Below are 18598 nucleotides of genomic sequence, written 5' to 3'. Positions count from 1 at the left end.
TATATATTTTCATAATATCAACTTTTTATAATTTTTTCAAATCGGTAATTAAAGATAGTAATGATTTAATTTATGCATTAGCAAATGTGACTAAAGAAACGTGTCAACTAAAAGCAAATAGAGGAAAGTATCAAAATTTTAAGCAAAACTGAATTTTTTCTAGCATGAAAGTTATTCTTTTTTCTCCTGGTCTTCGGTCTATCAATTGACTTCTTTGAAAAAAAAACGGATAGTCAATAAAACTGCCAAGCCACAAATTGACCAAACTACGCAAGCAATGACTTCACTCTTATTCCACAAACCGCTATAAATATACATTGGTTTTCCACATAAATTCTAAGAATCAAAAAAATAATGGCGAGTGAAGAAATAGTGCTTCTTGATGTCTGGGCCAGCCCATATGCAATGAGAGTGAGAGTTGCATTAGTAGAGAAGGGAGTTAAGTATGTTTGTCAACCACAAAATTTGGTTGATAAAAGTTCTTTGCTTCTTGAGATGAATCCGATTCATAAGAAAGTTCCGGTTTTGATCCATAATGGTAAACCCATTTGTGAATCACTCGTGATTGTTGAGTACATTGATGAGGTTTGGCCTGAATCGTCTCCTTTGCTTCCAATTGATCCTTACCAACGATCACAGGCTAGATTTTGGGGTGATTTCATTGACAAGAAGGTAACACTACTTTCTCACTTTTATTTTGTTCTCTTATTTGAAATGGAGGGGCCGAATAATTATATGCATTTGTAAATTGATAGCAATATTGGTTGATTGTAGATATTTGTTGGTGCCAAAGAATTAAGAATGGCAGAAGGACAAGAAAAGGAGAATAAAGCAAAGGATTTCCTTGAGAATCTGAAGATATTAGAAGGAGTGATTGGTAATGAGAAGTTTTTTGGGGGTGATACATTTGGTTACGTTGATGTTGCACTAGTTCCAATCACAAGCTGGTATGACGTCTTAGAAACATGTGGGAATTTTAGCATTGAGGTTAATTGTCCCAAAATTATGGCATGGACTCGAAGATGTAAAGAGAGACACAGTGTCTCTAGTTCACTGCCCGACCCTAACAAAGTTTATAGCTTCGCTCTGGAAACCAAAAAGGCGATAGGGCTTAAGTGAACCCTGACCTTGGTAAAGTAAACCTCACTTCCAAATATTCGGGTCATTCAAGTCTGGTCATTCGGGTCGGGTCAAGTTCGGGTTGGGTAGTCTTCGAGTCAATTTCAAGTTGGGTCAAGTTCAGGTCATTGGGTCAGTTCAAGTCAGGTCAGCTTCAGGTCTAATTGTCGGTTCAAGTTTAGATCAGGTCAGTTTGAGTCTAGAATTTAAGTCAGTTCGAATCTAGAATTTAGCATCACATGTTTGATGCTGAGAATTTCGAGGGTGGGGTATTGTAGTATGATTTTTAAAGAATATTAATTTGTTTGCTATCTTTGCCTGTTAGAATTTGTATTGCATTTCGGTATTGAATATTGGATCTTATTTATTGTCCAAAGAACTTTTACTCTGTATTACATCTGGCATTGAATATTGGAACTTGTTTGCTATCCAAAACTTCTTGTGGAATATACTTGAAGACTCCATGGCAGGATCAGAGTTTTTTTTTTTTTTTTTTTTTTTTTTTTTTTTTTTTTTTTTTTTTTTTTTTTTTGGTAATGCCAAACAACACAATATTATGGATTAATGAAATTAAAGGAAGACTTTAATATAAATTAGAAAAAATTGTCAAAAATAATATAAACTTTTATCCGTCCGCTTAAAACAAGTCAAGCTTTAGATTTATTCTGAATAATACAAACTTTTAGGGGCCATGTATCTGCTTCAAACGAGTTATGATCGGTTAGTGACTTGATCTATAGGTATATAAAACATGTGTCATTGTTTAGTTGGTTTTACAAATTAATTTGATTTTTAAAAATTAATTGAATTTTTTATTTTTAAAAATATAAAATTTTATTATAATTATTACTACCTCCGTTTTTAAATACTTGCTCCAATTCTCCATACGCGAATTAGAGAAAGTAATTAAATATGGAGGTAGTGGGCTAGGTAGAAGAATAAAAAATTATAACAAGCAAAAATAGTGGAGAAATTGAAGGTGAGAGAATATAAAATTAATTAAATGTTAGTTTAGTTCCCGTAATCTTCAGTGTTATTATCAATTTATAACTATTTTAATCAACGAATTTTTTTTTTTAAAAAAATTTAAATTAAACTACCAAAACATTTACTAAAATGAAACATAGTCATGAAACAACCGATTAGCTAAATACGTACTTTAAAATTAAGCATTTGAGCATATGGTTATTTTATGTATTTCGGTGTGGTATTGTTAAAGTGTTATTTTTCTTGTTCAAAAAATGAAAATTTTAAAGTTATGTACTAACCTTGCAAATAAATTTTCTTTGTACACACTATTAAAATCACTCTATTATTTCAATCAAAACTGTGCAACCTAAAATAATATTATTACATATCATTTCGACAACATATATTTCGTATTCAACTTTTCTCATGATATGAACCCTAATTAGATAACCATATGTTTTAAATTATATCTTGGTAACATTTTATATATTAATTAATAGTTATCAATTAATAAATTATATAGTTATTGATTGATGTTCTTACGTAAATATTGGTCATCAAGCTGATTTACTTAACAAAAATAAGTAATAAAAATCGAGGGCTACCCAGTTCATTCCCTAGATTAACGAATTTCGTTTATTTGGGGATATTTTGGTCTTTTCAAGTGACATTATTGTAAGGGTACATGCGTCATTTGCCATGGATGGCCAACTAACTACTGTTGCAGCAATAATTGAAGCTATGGGCAAGGGTCTAACGGAGCAATTGCAAGTTGTTTTGAGCTGTTAAAATACTTGAACTAAGGGGCATGCTTTTCCCACTTATTTATAATTCATGCCATCAGATAAACGAATTTCGCAAATCTGGGGCATGAACTTGTTTTTGCCTATAAAAAACTTATGTTGAAAATCTACTACGTATATGATATTTTTCCTAAAGAAGTTATTGTATCTATGTACTATACTAAAACATGGTACACTAGCTTCAAAACTGACACGTGTCCCTGTTTTAGTTTAGTTTTTTATTTAATTTTATTTAATTGTTTAATAATTATTACGGTGTATATTTGTCAAAAATTGTAATACCCTAAACTTTTCTACTTTAAATTTCGAGGACGAAACTTGTTTTAAGAAGGGTGGATTGTAATACCCAAATATTTTATGATTTTATATATTATATTTTATATAAAAAAAAATAGTTATTTTTATTTATTAAATAACTTTCCTAATCTCATATTTTTATTTTAGAGTTCGGAAAGGTTTAAAACTCTATTTTAATCTAAATATGACTCTTTATTTTTAAGCGTATATAAACTATCTTTATTTTTAAGCGTATATAAACTATTTTAATTAAATGCATTCTGCTGTTGTCAAAAAAAATAAAAAATAAAAAATTGTGCAGCTGTAAGTTTTGATATTAAAATCCTTCTCTTCACCTTCTGTTCGTGGGTTTATAGCAGCCCCATATGTTCAATTAATACTTATAATCTCCTTGATAAAATTTGAGCAATCACTAATTACTTTCTCCCAACTTGCAATTCATGTGCGTGAATTGCTGAATGTGAAGGTGGAGTGTCTTGCCTAATTATGCCTAATTTTTGCCTAAGGTAATCACACAAAACTTTTTTGGAGATGTTTGTGATATACTTTTGTATAATTATGTGCAAATATTATAATTTGTTGTTATTCGTATGATGATCATGTTTTAAGTATATATTGGTTAATATGTCTTGAAATATAAGTTAATTGTTGTATTATTCTGGTGTATGATTGATTATATTGATTATGTTATTATTTTAAGATTTTTTTTTAATGTTGTTGCTCTAAGGAGTATTGTTCTTGAGGTTTTAGGGTTACTAGTATAATCTTGGGTTGAGAATTGATTAAATTTGGGCATTAGTATTATTGCCCTAAAAGAGTTGAGATATTTTGTGAATGGAGTATGTTGTGTTATGTTATTTGGGAACATGTGTCATTGTTGAGATTGTTTATGAATTATTATTTGATCGAAGTATGAGATCAAAAGGTTGAGATTATTATTTTGTTATTGGTTTGAAGCTCGGCGTTATAGACCTTAGTCCTTGGCATATTGGTAATGCATGAGATAATGATCATGAGTTAGGAATGAGGTACAATCTTTATTATTTATTTTTCTATGGTCCCCTACAGTGGGAATTGACCCGTATGTGGTCTAGTTCAAGTTGTTTTTCTGGTTTTTGAGAGTATTCAAGTTTTTCTTCTTGTTGGTTTGTTATTCGAATTACCCATGTCCAAGGCTAGGTATAGAACGAGCATGGCACACTTATGGGTTATATGAGTTGATTGAGTAAAGGTTCGTATTATTATTCGAGGTTGAGTTGATAAAGGTTATTTTTCAGAGTGCAATGTGTAATGTAGTTCTAAACTACATTGTTTAAGTGAGCTAATAATATTAATTATTATATTATTCTTTGTATTCTGATATGTGGTGATTACTCAGCTTTTTTGTTGACCTGTCACTAGTAGAAAAACAGTAAAGGGCACCCCTATATTGCCACCGGTTCAAGGCAAACGGGTGGCAAAAAGGCTAAGATTGAAGCAGTTGTTAACCGGGCTAGACATATGGCACCGGTTCAGTTTTGAACCGGTGCCAAAAGATGTTTAAAAAAAACAGGTTCATCACATAACCCTAAATAGCTGATTATCACTCCGCCTCTTTCATTCCCTCTGATTTCCTTCTCTCTCCTCTCTCTCTTCTCTCTCCTCCTCTCCCTTCTCTCTCCTCTCATCTCCCTTATTGATCTTCATCTCCCATATTCGATCTCCTCTCTCTCTTTGATCTTCTTTCATCTCCTCTCCCTAGCTTCTTCGATCTCCTCTCTTTCTTGGATCTTCACCACCACAAATTCGACCACCGCCACAAAGCCCACCACCACCACATCACCACTACCGCAAAGCCGCCGCCACCACCACCACAAAGGTCGACCACCGCCGCAAAGCCCACCAACATCAACATCAACAACAATTTTTGGGTGTAATCCTTCGAGGTTAGGGTTTATTTTATGGTTTTAATTCGATGTTAATCGAGTTTGTTGGATTTAAATTTGGGTTTGATTTTGGATTTAAATTGATTTTTTTTGGGTTTATTTAATTGATTATTGGATTTTAATTCGAGTTTTGTCAATTTTTCTGGTTATAATTATCCGAATTTATTCGGGTTTTTATTTTAATTCGATTTTTCTCATTTTTTCTGGGTTTAATTTTGGGTTTAATTATTCGATTTTTCTGGGTACATGCTTGTGTCTTTTGGGGTTTTTTTTTTTTTGAGTTTTCTAGGTGTTTTAAAAAAAGAAAATTCGGGGATTTTGTATTTTTTTTCAATTTTTCTTATAATTTTGAGTTTCTAGGTTTTTTTTTAATTTTTTTTATTTTCAGTTCGTGAGTATTTTTGGGGTTTTTTCTTTTTTTTGGGAAGGGGGGATTTCTGGGTATATTTTCTTGCTTTTAATTTCGTGATTTCTGGGTTTAATTTTCGTAATTTTAGTTTATTGTGAGTTTTTATTAATTTGGTGTTTTAATTGATGTAGGTGAAGAATCAAAGTGTTGATTTTGGAATTTTGATTTCAATGTTGTAATTTTTTTTTTTCGTTTGATGTGTAATTTTTTTTCTTCGATGTTGTAATTTTTTTTTTGGATTTTGATGTTGTAATTTATTTTATTTTTTTGTATTGTAAAATAACAAATTAATCATCAATATATTTCTGATTATATTTCATATTCAAGCTTGTTATATGTTTCTGATTATATTTTGATCAATATATCTCTGATTGTATGTGTGGATAAAGCAAACTAAAAAAAAAAACATGAATTAGCACCGGTTAACCGGTGCCAATTGACTTTAATTCCCAACAAATAAAAAAAGAAATAGTTATGGCACCGGTTTGAACCGATGGAAAAAGGGGGGTTATTGGCACCCCACATTGACACCGGTTCAAACCGGTGCCTTAGGGCGGGTTTGAACCAGTGCCATTTGTTATTTTTCTTCTAGTGTGTGTATTGTTTTGTTTTGCTACTTGTGTTTGCGGCTATGTCTTTTTCTTATGGTGGCTCTGCGACGATCTATTTTGAAATTTGTCCTTAATGGTGAGCAGTCAAGTTTGTCTAAACAGGTTGATCAAGTGGTCGTAGCTAAAGGAGCTCAAGTGTTTCGATTAGTTTGTTATAACGAGTCTGTAAAGTTGTATAAATAGCTCACTTATTTTATTGGGATTTTGTAAGCTTTAACACTTGACAGGTTGTCGAGTGTGGCGATAATACATCTGATTTAGGTGTATGCTTCCGCAATTTTATTCAAAGGTTGTTTATTTTTCGTTTAATTCTTGGTTATTATTAGTTACTAAATCAGGGGTGTTACAAAAATCATGTTCATATATATTATTGCATATTTACATAGGAATATTTTAGTTAAGTACTTACTTTTACGAATGAAGTGCTATATAATCTTTGTCAAATATAAATATGTTTAAAATTTTGACAAATAATATAAACAAAATCTTTAACAATTAAAATCATATATATCAATTTTATTTATACAACTTTAATAAAATATCTTCCATAAGCTCTGTATATTACATTTTATGGGGTATTTACACTTGATATATACATATATATTTTTACTTAGTTTAATTTATTATTTTTTTTAGTTAACTTAATTTTTATAAACTTTCTTATATGTATTATACTATTTTTTTTAAAATCACATATGACATGTGTCAAAGATCTTATTATCTAAGATGTTCCAAAATAATATACTCGACTTCTTAATATTATTTCTCAATCAATATTATTCACAGATATTCAGCATATATTTAGTCCATATTAGTTGACTTTAGATTGCTTAATTCAAAGAGGGTATATGCTCTTATTTTGTAGAGTATATTTTTGTTACTTTTATCAGCACACGTACAACTATTGTATATGTTCTAGATTTTTATGTTTTTTACTAATTCCAAATGAGGCTACAAATAACCAAAAAAAAAAGGAAAAATCAAACAAGCAAAAACAAGAAAACTAAAATAAACAAAAATCTAAACACTAAGGGTTCGTTTGGCATTGTTGTGGTTTTCTGTTTTTTAGTTTTTTAGTTTTTTAAAAGTATATTATATATGCCCCATAATGAATCAAAAATTATTTAAACTTATTAAAATCATAATAATTTTGAAAACTGACAACAGAAAAGTGGAAACACCATTTTCGTGTTTTCTGTTTTTGGTTTTAAAGAAAAGAAAACTGAAAACCAAAAATGATTCCAAACAAGCCCTTAATTACGGAGGAATAAAACCCTTTCATGGTACTAGAGCAGGTCGAACCTAATTTTTTTTCCCTCCCCACATTATTCTTATGGCTACCAACACCATTTCTTATGATGCTGAACCATTTTTTTTTTCTTTTGGAAACCATGATGTTTAATCTAAGTGTGCTCTCATTGTTGTCAACCTCACTATATTAATTTTAGTTCAGCAAAAATAATATAAGATCAGCAAATATAAGTTTAGTTCAGCAAATAAAAGGTGAAGTGAACAAAGCTTAGAAGTTACTATATCAATATGATAGGGGTTAGTTTGTTAGTGTCATAGGGGTTAGTTTGTTAATTACTCCATTTTGTATATTAATATGATAGGGGTTAGTTTGTTAGTATCATAGGGGTTAATTACTCCTTTTTGTAGATTTTGTATATGTTGTCACGGGTGATATGTAAGAATGATATGCATTTTTTTTCTCTTATATGCTTGTATATTTTATTTTATTTTATTTACTATAATATATATGCAATAAAAATATTAAATGATTACATATAATTAAAGAAAAAGACAAATAATTAAACAATTGACAAGCCTAAACATCATTCCGAGGTTGAAATTTTAGGAAAAAAATTATACTTTGCACTGAGCTTTAAGGAAGAGGCTTTGTAGATTTTTGGTATAGATGGTGCAATAAGTGTGTGGTGATGATCAGGTGAATTCATATGTAATAAAATTAAGATAGCAAGTGATGGGATCATAAATCCTATTTTTAAAAGTTTCACGTTGAACATTAATTGTTTTTAGAGGCCATAGAGGAGAAAAAAAATTCAAAATTATTTGTGATGTATGAAGTACAATATATAATGATCATATTGTTATTATAATGGTAAAATTTTCCAAAAATATATACTTCGTATTAAGTTAGGGGACAAAGATAGTTAATTAAAAGACAAATTTTATTATGTGGTTGGTCACATCGTGTGGTAGGTGTTACTCGAGTAACTTGGTCAAGGGTTACTTGAGGGGTCGGGTTCGGTCAGAAGTTAGTTGAGGGGTTCAGTCAGGGGTTAGTTAAATAATGGGTCATGGTTTACTTAAGAGGTTACTCGGTCAAGGGTTACTCGGTTAGGGTTTACTTGAGGGGTACGATTGGGGATTACTTGAGGGGTTCGGTCAGAGGTTAGTTACTTGGTCATGAATTACTTAAGGGGTTACTCAGTTAGGTTTTACTCAGTCATGGATTACTCGGTCATGAGTCACTCGAGTAACTCTGTCAAGATTTAATTTAAGGGCTACATAAGGGGTTCGTTTAGGGGTTACTCGGTCATGAGTTACTTAAGGGGTTTGGTTAGGGGTTACTCGAGGGGTTACTTGCGAGAAATTACTCTAGTTACTCGGTCAGGGGTTTACTGGAGGAGTTCGGTCAGGGGTAGGTTAGGAGTTACTTGGTCAGGGGATATTTAAGGGGTTACTCGGTCAGAAGTAACTCGAGTTACCCGTGGCCGAGTAACTCGAGTAACCCCGGTCACACGGTGTGACCAGACACACAGATAAATCCCCCCGTTTAAAAATGAGGTGGCCAGTGGCGCTGGAAGAAATGAGGGGAAAAATATGACATAATGTGCATATTGATTGTTAGTTCATTGAGTTGAATTATTTTTCGTATCTTAATCTTTCCATACAATTTAAGAATTAAAACAAAAGTTGTTTTTAAGTAGTACATTGTATATCATTATTTTGAGGGTTAAAAAAAATAATTAAGACATATTTATAAGTAAATTCATTATTACTCATTAAATCATTTTATTTTAAAATTTTGTGAAATGAATATGAGTATCAAGATTTGTAAGTCGTGCATCACACGGGCGCTATACTAATTTATTTTTTCCATAATTAAAGATCTAAATTCTAATTTATTTATTTATTTTATTTTATTTTATATTTTTCTTACAATTAAGGTTTTTTTTATTTTAGTCAATTTTTTGACCTCATTAAACTTAACTTAAAAAATTAACTTTTCGAAGGTAATAAAAGAAAATAAAAATACATTTAAGGACTGTAGGGAATAAATTTCAAGCGTTAACCCCATGCTTGAACCCCACTGTGATCATACACTAAAGTACGGTGGCGTCCAAAGGGAAAGAAGATAGAGCAAAAGAGTCGCCAACAAGTTTTAGGAACTTGTAAACCGTTCACAGGGTGAAGGTTACACCCCTTAACGATCCAAGAGATCGTCAACTCCATAAGGTCTAGAACCAAATAAGGGTTCGGGGATGAAGGTACAAATCCAACCTAAAAGAGATTGAACCAGCCCTAATAATAGGCCTCTACTTTGTTCAGATCGTATTCATGTGCGCTTTTTAATTAACATGCAATCAATAGGATTATCCCTAAACCTGTTTATCTACGTTGGTTGAACATTAATGCACAAATAAATCTATTATTGGCGATCACTTGAATTATAATCATATTAACCTAAACAAGATTATTAATTATCTTATTAAGCGTGATTACAAGTATCAAATTCCTTTTAAACATGCAATAAAGACGTGATCAAGCAATAACAATAAATATCAAGCAACATAATAATAAATAATCATGACAATAAAATTATAATCATAATCAAAACAATTATAAAATAATCATGAATCATGTTAAAGCATAATAAAAATAGCAAGATCCTAGGCATGATACTAACAAGATTAAAAACAAACCCTAGCATGTCACTAAGCAATAAAAAACAAATCTTTAGCCCTAACATGACACTAACAATCATAAATATTAGGAAGAACATAGGAAGCATCAGAGGAATCATAATAAACATATTTAATATTAAAATTACCCTAGACATGATACTAGGAATATCATAATAACAATGTAAACATGATTTCTACATCATAAATCAATTAATCAATTAAAGTACTTACTTTGATGCCTCGTACCTCCTCAGAAATTAAACCTTTCACGTTTAGGGCGAAGGCAACTTCGAATAGGGCTAGGTGTTTCTAGATCTTGTGAATGCGGAATTTTGTATGTAAAAGAAAAGTTTAGAAAAAGAAAGAGAGATGAATGGATGAGAGAATTAATTGAATGAAAACTGATTGTAGTTGAATATTAATTAAAACTGATTGATGATGAGAATCGGTGAGAATAGGTGAATGAAAACGGAGTTTTTAATACGTTATTATAGAGAAATCAGCCAAAAAGATAAAATATCAAAACAGAGCACTTAGCGCACGCAAAACGCGATTGGCGCACCTAAAACAGAGCTGGCGCCAGCACCAGCTTATTGGCGCCAGGCGCCAATGGCTGGCGCCAAGCGCCAGGCCTGATTCCAGGCGCCAATGCCTGGAGTCAGGCGCCAGGCCTATTTTTGACGCGTTTTCGAAAACCAGATAAGTTTACCGTACTGGAGGATAAAATCGTATCTTTTCCTCGAAAATACTTTTTGATTTTAATTAATCTTTGAAAAGTCAACGAAAGTCAATTTATCAATGCTAATTGAATTAGGAATGAAAAGAACCTTCTAGAAGAATCTAGAAGACTAAAACCATTCCTAATTGCATTAGGAATGATAAATCATATTAGGCCCTCCCCTAGATCATTGGGCCGTACTTAAAACTCAAACCGGGCCCAGTTAGTAAATTGGCCATAACTTCCTCAATATTCATCGGAATTGGGCTTATAATATATCGTTGGAAAGGACTTGTCAAGCGCCATCCAACTACACCATTATTGGACCCATATCATGGACCAATCAAATTGGATTGGCTGTTTTCTTAAAATAAGTTTTCAAAAACAGAGAGAAGAGAAAAGAAATTAAAACTATCCGCAACACTAGACTTTCCACATTTTCGCTTCATTCGATTATGATTCGACGTGAAAGGTACTCATCACTGGGTTTGGTTTTGGGGAGACACATATGGGTGTCTACAGAAGCCCCCACTTTGACTGAGTTTGGAGAAACGCAAGTTTCGAAAACAAATGTCAAAGTATCGATAGGGAAGGAGAATGATTCAGAACGTTCTGCGATCCTAAATCACTCTTGTAACGCCGATACCTGCAAAACTAGCGTTAGTTAAACAGATAAAAGAGTTAAGAAACGCGTATCTTGCACCGTCGAGCACACGTCTCTAAAAGTAACCGATTGTTTTGATGACGCCCTGCAAGCTAGAAAATGCCATTCCGCTTGAAAACCGCTAGCCTGTAACTGCTTCCGAATTAGAAGATTGCTTCGCCTAAAATGATCCTCCTCCGCTTTAATAATATTCCACATCCAAGGGAATACTATCGAAGACTGCTTCACTTGAAACATTCTTCAGTTGTTTGTGACAACTCTCCACAATCTAGGGAACGCCACCTTGCTGCTTCGATGTTCACTCGTCTCTGAACAAAGAGCTTTTTTTTTATATGTTCATGCGCCTCGGAACAAAGAGCTTCTTTTCTTTTTTTTTTGGATATGTTCACGCGCCTCTGAACAAAGAGCTTCTTTTTTATATGATCTTCTGAATGATGTGTCCACGCGTCTCTGAACGAAGAGCTTGATAATAGGATGCCCACAGTCTCTGAGCAAAAGAGCTCGTAGGAAATGTCCACGCGTCTATGAACAAAAGAGCTTGAAAAGGATTGTCCACGCGTCTCTGAACAAAAGAGATTGAAAAGGATTGTCCACGCGTCTCTGAACAAAAGAGCTTAAAAAGGATGTTGTTTGATACTTACTCTCAAGGTGCAAGGATTAATCCATCCTAGGCTATCTCAATGGTTGACTCAATGATGAAAGTATTTGGGTAACTTAGGCACGGAGGCTAAGCACTTCATACTTCTATGTAATGACAATTATGAGTGATGAGTGATGTGACAAGGCATGCTTCATCGTTATGTTAAGATTTCATGACAAAGGGTTCCTAAAGGAAGTATATTTGGTCATGTATCTGTGCGGTGTGTGAAAGTGACACTAAATTTAGGCCGCAAGGGCTAAGTGTGTGGAAAAATATATTGAAAAGAGTCAAATGGTGGTGACTCTTAGGCTAGGTAAGCTAATGATGTAGGGATCAAGCCCCCAAGTCTAGCTCTAAGTGAATAGGGATGAGCATTGGAGATCCCTTGATATGATCATGGTGTAAGTGTGTGAATGTGAATATGAATGCATGTTTTATTACGGCCGCACCTCGATGTGAGGTTGCCTACGTATCCGTTAGGAATCAGGCCGAACGTAGCTCTAGCCAAACCTTGCACAAGTGTGTGTATACCTCAAAAAGGTCTTTTAAGGGTTGTAACGTGGTTAGGATAAAGGTTATAGAAAAAAGGGATAAAGGCTCAAGACCCTAGATAATCCCCCAAGGTGTGCAACCTTGCTTTTGAATCTTTGTATTTTGTGCTTGAGTTCCTACTCTTTTTTTTAGCTCTTTTTGCTTAGTAGTTATTTTATTTTAATGAGTGTGGGCAATCCCGATCATACGGTCTATCACTCACTTGGCATTCATGTTTCTCAGGCACGGTACGAGTACTCGATAAGAGACGCAATCTGAGACGTGTTCTTATCGAAGATATTTTCATATCAAAGACATTGGAACACTTGCCCTTTTGTACACTTTTATTTATTTTTTTGCTTTTACTTATTTTTGCTATTTTAATTTTTTGAATTCACTCAAGCTTTTTTTTTTTTTTTAGAATTGCATAAGTTACACACCATCCCATCTCAAGGTTAGGTAGATGTAGGTTGAAAAAAGAAAGGTCTATCGTTAGACGAGGCTCAAAGTGGTTTATGAAGAAAGGATTGCATATTTGAAAGGTGAAAGAAGATATGATGTGGCTACAAGGGGTGCCTTAAATCATTGGTATACCTTGTGCTTAATTCGACATTTTTTTTTATTTTTTTTTATGAAGTATAATGAAATGATCATATATAAGGAAATAAATGCTCATTTTATTAAAAAGGGAAAAGGAAAAAAAAAAACTAAAAAATTAATCTAAAGGAAAATAAAAGGTGCCTATGCTAGACTTATTGGGGAAAGGAAAAAAAATGAAAAAGAAATAGAAAAAGAGGTCATGAAATCTTGTCATTGAAGCTCGCCTCTGTCTTGTGTTGTTTGCTCCGACATCATCCAGTCTTCTCGCTAGCTAGAGGCAATGGGATCTTATTTGCCTCTATGAGATCTTGAATGAGGTTTTGCAACCTGTAGCATTCATCAGTAGTATGATCGTGCCCTCGATGGTACTTGCAATAGGATTTTGGATTCCATCATGAAGATCGATTTTCTGGTGTTGGATCCTCAGTAGGGCCAATAGGTTTGATTAATCCTCGATCATAGAGACGATCGAAAGCAGCATCGTAGGTCATTCCAATGGGTGTGAAATCTCGCTTGGGTTTCCTTTTAGATCCTTGATTGTCCATGGCTAAGACACCATTATGGTCAAAGGTACTAACATTATTACTAGAGTGGGCGTTTTTGTAAGAAGAAGGATTGTCGTTCTTCTTTCCTTTCCAGCCACCGTGGTTACTATTGTTAGTAGCTTTTTGCTTTGCGAGGTCGTCTTCGATTTCAATTCCGATGTCATAAACGGCCTTGAAAGTATTCAAGATGTGTTGATATTTTAAGTGCTTTGAATACTTTTCTTGGAGATTCTTGATAAACATCCTCATAGACTCCTTTTCAGTGGGCACCTTAATCATCTTAGCGGAAGTTTCTCTCCATTTATTAAAGAAAGAAGTAAAGCCTTCATTCTCTTTTTGTCTTAGCATCTCAAGTTGTCTATAGTCGGTTTCAACTTGGATATTGCACTTGTACCTATTAACGAAAGCGTTTACTATCGATTCCCAGGTAGAGGTTTTCTCCTTGTCAAGGGAGAAGAACCATTATTGGCAAACGGTTTCAAGAGATAGTGGGAACAGAGAGGGGAAAACCTTCTTATCGATACCCTTAATGATAATAATGGTTTCAAAAGCTCTTAGATGGAAATAAGGGTTATCTGTTGCCTTGAATTTAGGGATGTCAGTGGCGTTGAACTTATGTGGAAGAAGTTCCTTGTCCAGCGAGACCCCTTGTGAACTCATGCCTTGAAATTTATAGTCACTAGATAGCTTGCTTAGAATCTCTTGCATGAGGTTCATTTGTTGTTGCTTCACGGGATCATCGATCTTGAGTGTGAGTAGCTTCAGTGTCTCAGTCACGGTAACCAATTGGTTCCTAAGTTCATTGACTTCTTCTTGAATTGCCATTATCTTTTTAGCCTTCCTCTTTTGACGAATCGGTTTATCAAAATTGAGACTTGAATAAAGAGGTTGTCCTTGATTAATCGCCCTTCTTTCCTCGACCAAGTACTGTGGAAAAGGAATTTGGGGATACTTATTGTTAATTATTTGACTCAAACTTTATTCAACATGCAATGGATGGAGGAAGTGAAGAAAAATTGGAATAGAATGTGAAAGAAGATTTAGATGGAGGGATATGAAGAATTAGGAATAGAATGTACCCCCCAACTCAAATGACGGAAAAGACCGACTCATGCATGAACCTAAGACATGGTCATGGTGATGTATACTCAAAGTGTGTTCTAAGACTAGTGAGTGTATGTGACATGTTAAGACTCGTTTCATGACCATGTGGCTAGACTATGTGACTAGACTCAAGCAAAGACTAAGTTAAGACCTCGCGTATATGCATTAAACTGGACAGACTGTGGTATTTTAGTCATAACTTTTTATCTGTGACTCTGATTTGAATGAAACCAACGCCAAATTAAAGATAAAACTCGGGGCTACATATCCATAGGTTGTACGACTCATAGTTATTTCTAAAATTCCAGCTATGACCAAAACAAGTTGACGCTTGTGCAGTATACGGGAATAAAAATCCGGGTTGACTTAAAGGAGCTATGACTCGATTTTATGTTTATTTATTAGCTCAAATTAATTAATTAATTAATTAATTAAACAAATTCCTTTAGTCATTAATCAGTTTATTTAGTCTTAACACAAGTCAAACAAACGGTTAGGAAAAATCACATAGAGTATGCACAACAAATAATGCACAATTAGTCAAGTAGGCACAATATGATGCAATGAGTTTGCAACCTAACCATGGCTCTAGTTCTCTAAAGTTCGGGATATGGTTTAGTCGATAGAGGGTCCATGGTTAATTGTCTGGATGCACCGCGCGGAAACCTAACCGTGAAGGGTTGGCGCGAGTGGATGGGACACCGCGAGTTTTAGAAAAATCTCGCTTCCATGGTTTGATGAATTCAACATCTCGAATGTACCCTTTGTTGCACGGAGCGTTCAATCGGGTAGATGGAGCATGAATTCCCAGAGGGTTATGTCCATATGTAGAACACATATGGGTTTAAGAAAAATGAGAAAAAATTCAATTAGGAAGTAGGATTGAGCAAACAATACGTAAAACCGGTCGAAATTAGAACGCATATTTCTGGCTCGGTATTGGGGGAGGTTGGCGCCAGCAATCAGAGACTGGCGCCAGCTTTTAACTGTAGCTCCTGGCGCCAATACTGGCGTCTAGCGCTACGGCTAAAATGATGGCGCCAATGCTCTGGCCCCTGATGCTACTTCCCACATGCCTCAGCAGCTTTCTGTGCTCGATAAAATTTTTCAGTTTCGCACGGTGTTATTTCGGTCCTAGTTGTGAAAGATATTTCTCAAATTTCCTACGTGTAAAATCCTATGTTTTTAACTCATTATGGATGGTCTTTCTAATGCGATCTTTTATGCATATGACAATAATGTTAATCAAAATTACGCACGTGAAATACTTAGAACGTTTCGAGTCTCATCCACTCATTCTAAATCATTGCCGAAACAAATTCAGGAATTAAAATAGAAATCCTCCCTAGTGGAGTCGCCAAAAACTGTAGGGAATCAATTTCAAGCGTTAGCCCCACGCTTGAACCCCACTGTGATCATACACTAAAGTACGGTGGCGTCCAAAGGGAAAGAAGATAGAGCAAAAGAGTCGCCTGTTAGGAACTTGTAAAACGATCACAGGGTGAAGGTTACACCCCTTAACGATCCAAGAGATCGTCAACTCCATAAGATCTAGAACCAAATAAGGGTTCGGGAATGAAGGTACAAATCCAACCTAAAAGAGATTGAACCTGCCCTAATAATAGGCCTCTACTTTGTTCAGATCGTATTCATGTGCGCTTTTTAATTAACATGCAATCAATAGGATTATCCCTAAACCTGTTTATCTATGTTGGTTGAACATTAATGCACAAATAAATCTATTATTGGCGATCACTTGAATTATAATCATATTAACCTAAACAAGATTATTAATTATCTTATTAAGCGTGATTACAAGTATCAAATTCCTTTTAAACATGCAATAAAGACGTGATCAAGCAATAACAATAAATATCAAGCAACATAATAATAAATAATCATGACAATAAAATTATAATCATAATCAAAACAATTATAAAATAATCATGAATCATGTTAAAGCATAATAAAAATAGCAAGATCCTAGGCATGATACTAACAAGATTAAAAACAAACCCTAGCATGTCACTAAGCAATAAAAAACAAATCTTTAGCCCTAACATGACACTAACAATCATAAATATTAGGAAGAACATAGGAAGCATCAGAGGAATCATAATAAACATATTTAATATTAAAATTACCCTAGACATGATACTAGGAATATCATAATAACAATGTAAACATGATTTCTACATCATAAATCAATTAATCAATTAAAGTACTTACTTTGATGCCTCGTACCTCCTCAGAAATCAGCCAAAAAGATAAAATATCAAAACAGAGCACTTGGCGCACGCAAAACGAGATTGGCGCACCTAAAACAGAGCTGGCGCCAACACCAGCTTATTGGCGCCAGGCGCCAGGCCTGTTTTTGACGCGTTTTCGAAAACCAGATAAGTTTACCGTACTAGAGGATAAAATCGTATCTTTTCCTCGAAAATACTTTTTGATTTTAATTAAAACTCTGAAAAGTCAACAAAAGTCAATTTATCAATGCTAATTGAATTAGGAATGAAAAGAACCTTCTAGAAGAATCTAGAAGACTAAAACCATTCCTAATTGCATTAGGAATGATAAATCATATTAGGCCCTCCCCTAGATCATTGGGCCGCATATAAGGCTCAAACCGGGCCCAGTTTAGTAAATTGGCCATAACTTCCTCAATATTCATCGGAATTGGGCTTATAATATATCGTTGGAAAGGTCTTGTCAAGCCCCATCCAACTACACCATTATTGGACCCTTATCATGGACCAATCAAACTGCATTGGCTGTTTTCTTAAAATAAGTTTTCAAAAACAGAGAGAAGAGAAAAGAAATTAAAACTATCCGCAACACTAGACTTTCCACACTTTCGCTTCATTCGATTATGATTCGACGTGAAAGGTACTCATCACTGGGTTTGGTTTTGGGGAGACACATATGGTTGTCTACAAGGACACACCAGACGATGACACATGCCAATGCTGGTGTGTCTTTTAGTATATATTAGTTATTGATGACTCGTGGTGGGTCCACTAGGTGAGACAAATTAATTAAATATTGTAAAAACTTTCCAAATAAGATAATTGAGCAAGTATTTAAAATCGGCTTAAAAAGGAAAATTGAGCAAGTATTTAAAAACGGAAGGAGTATTTACAAAGAAAAAAAACATTCCTAACAACCACCCCTTCCCCTCCCTATCCATCCTCCGTCCCGGTGGTCGGTCCTCCGGCGATCCCCTATCAGCGCCTCAACCCCCTCCCCCATGCCGGTTACCTCATTTCCGGCGTCGTCCCCACGCAAGTAGCCCAGCCATCTCCATCGGTCAAGCTAGAAGAATTGAGGACGATCTTTCTCATTAATATAACTTCATTTTGCTCGCTCATGGAGCTTGAATTCACCACAGTTGAAGCATGCTAAGGTGTGTTAACAGCATTGGCGGACCTACATAGGGGCAAGGGATAGCACGTGCTACCCCTAAAAAAACAAATCGGCAAAGTGTTCAAAATTATTTGGAAAATTTGCAAATTGCAGTCATTTAAAGTTCGTATTTTGCAAATTGCAGCCATTTAATTTTTTTTTTTTGCAAATTGCAACCCAAAATTTCGTATAAACTGTATATTGCAGCCCAATTCAATTTTTTCATCGGATTACATGTTGAAAAAATCTTCGATTAAGGTTTTAGGGGTCATTTTAGTTCTTAAGAGACCAAATTGAGCTCGAAATTAGCAAAAAAATAACGTAAG

At 34.2% G+C, this 18598-nt stretch overlaps 1 protein-coding gene across 1 annotated transcript; it reads left to right on the top strand.

The window, feature by feature from the left end:
• The first annotated feature begins 344 nt into the window (after positions 1-344).
• Positions 345-1812, top strand: LOC110702644 (probable glutathione S-transferase parA). Its single transcript, XM_021880392.1, has 2 exons — positions 345-672; positions 775-1812. Exons 1-2 carry the CDS (start codon positions 355-357, stop codon positions 1117-1119), a joined length of 663 nt encoding a protein of 220 aa, XP_021736084.1. The 5' UTR covers positions 345-354; the 3' UTR covers positions 1120-1812.
• Positions 1813-18598: the final 16786 nt, after the last annotated feature.

The sequence above is a fragment of the Chenopodium quinoa genome, unplaced genomic scaffold, assembly GCF_001683475.1.
Source record: "Chenopodium quinoa cultivar QQ74 unplaced genomic scaffold, ASM168347v1, whole genome shotgun sequence".
In the NCBI taxonomy this organism is placed as follows: Eukaryota; Viridiplantae; Streptophyta; class Magnoliopsida; order Caryophyllales; family Amaranthaceae; genus Chenopodium; species Chenopodium quinoa.
Note: the sequence above shows the minus strand (reverse complement) of the source record. Positions and strands in the feature narration are given on the sequence as shown.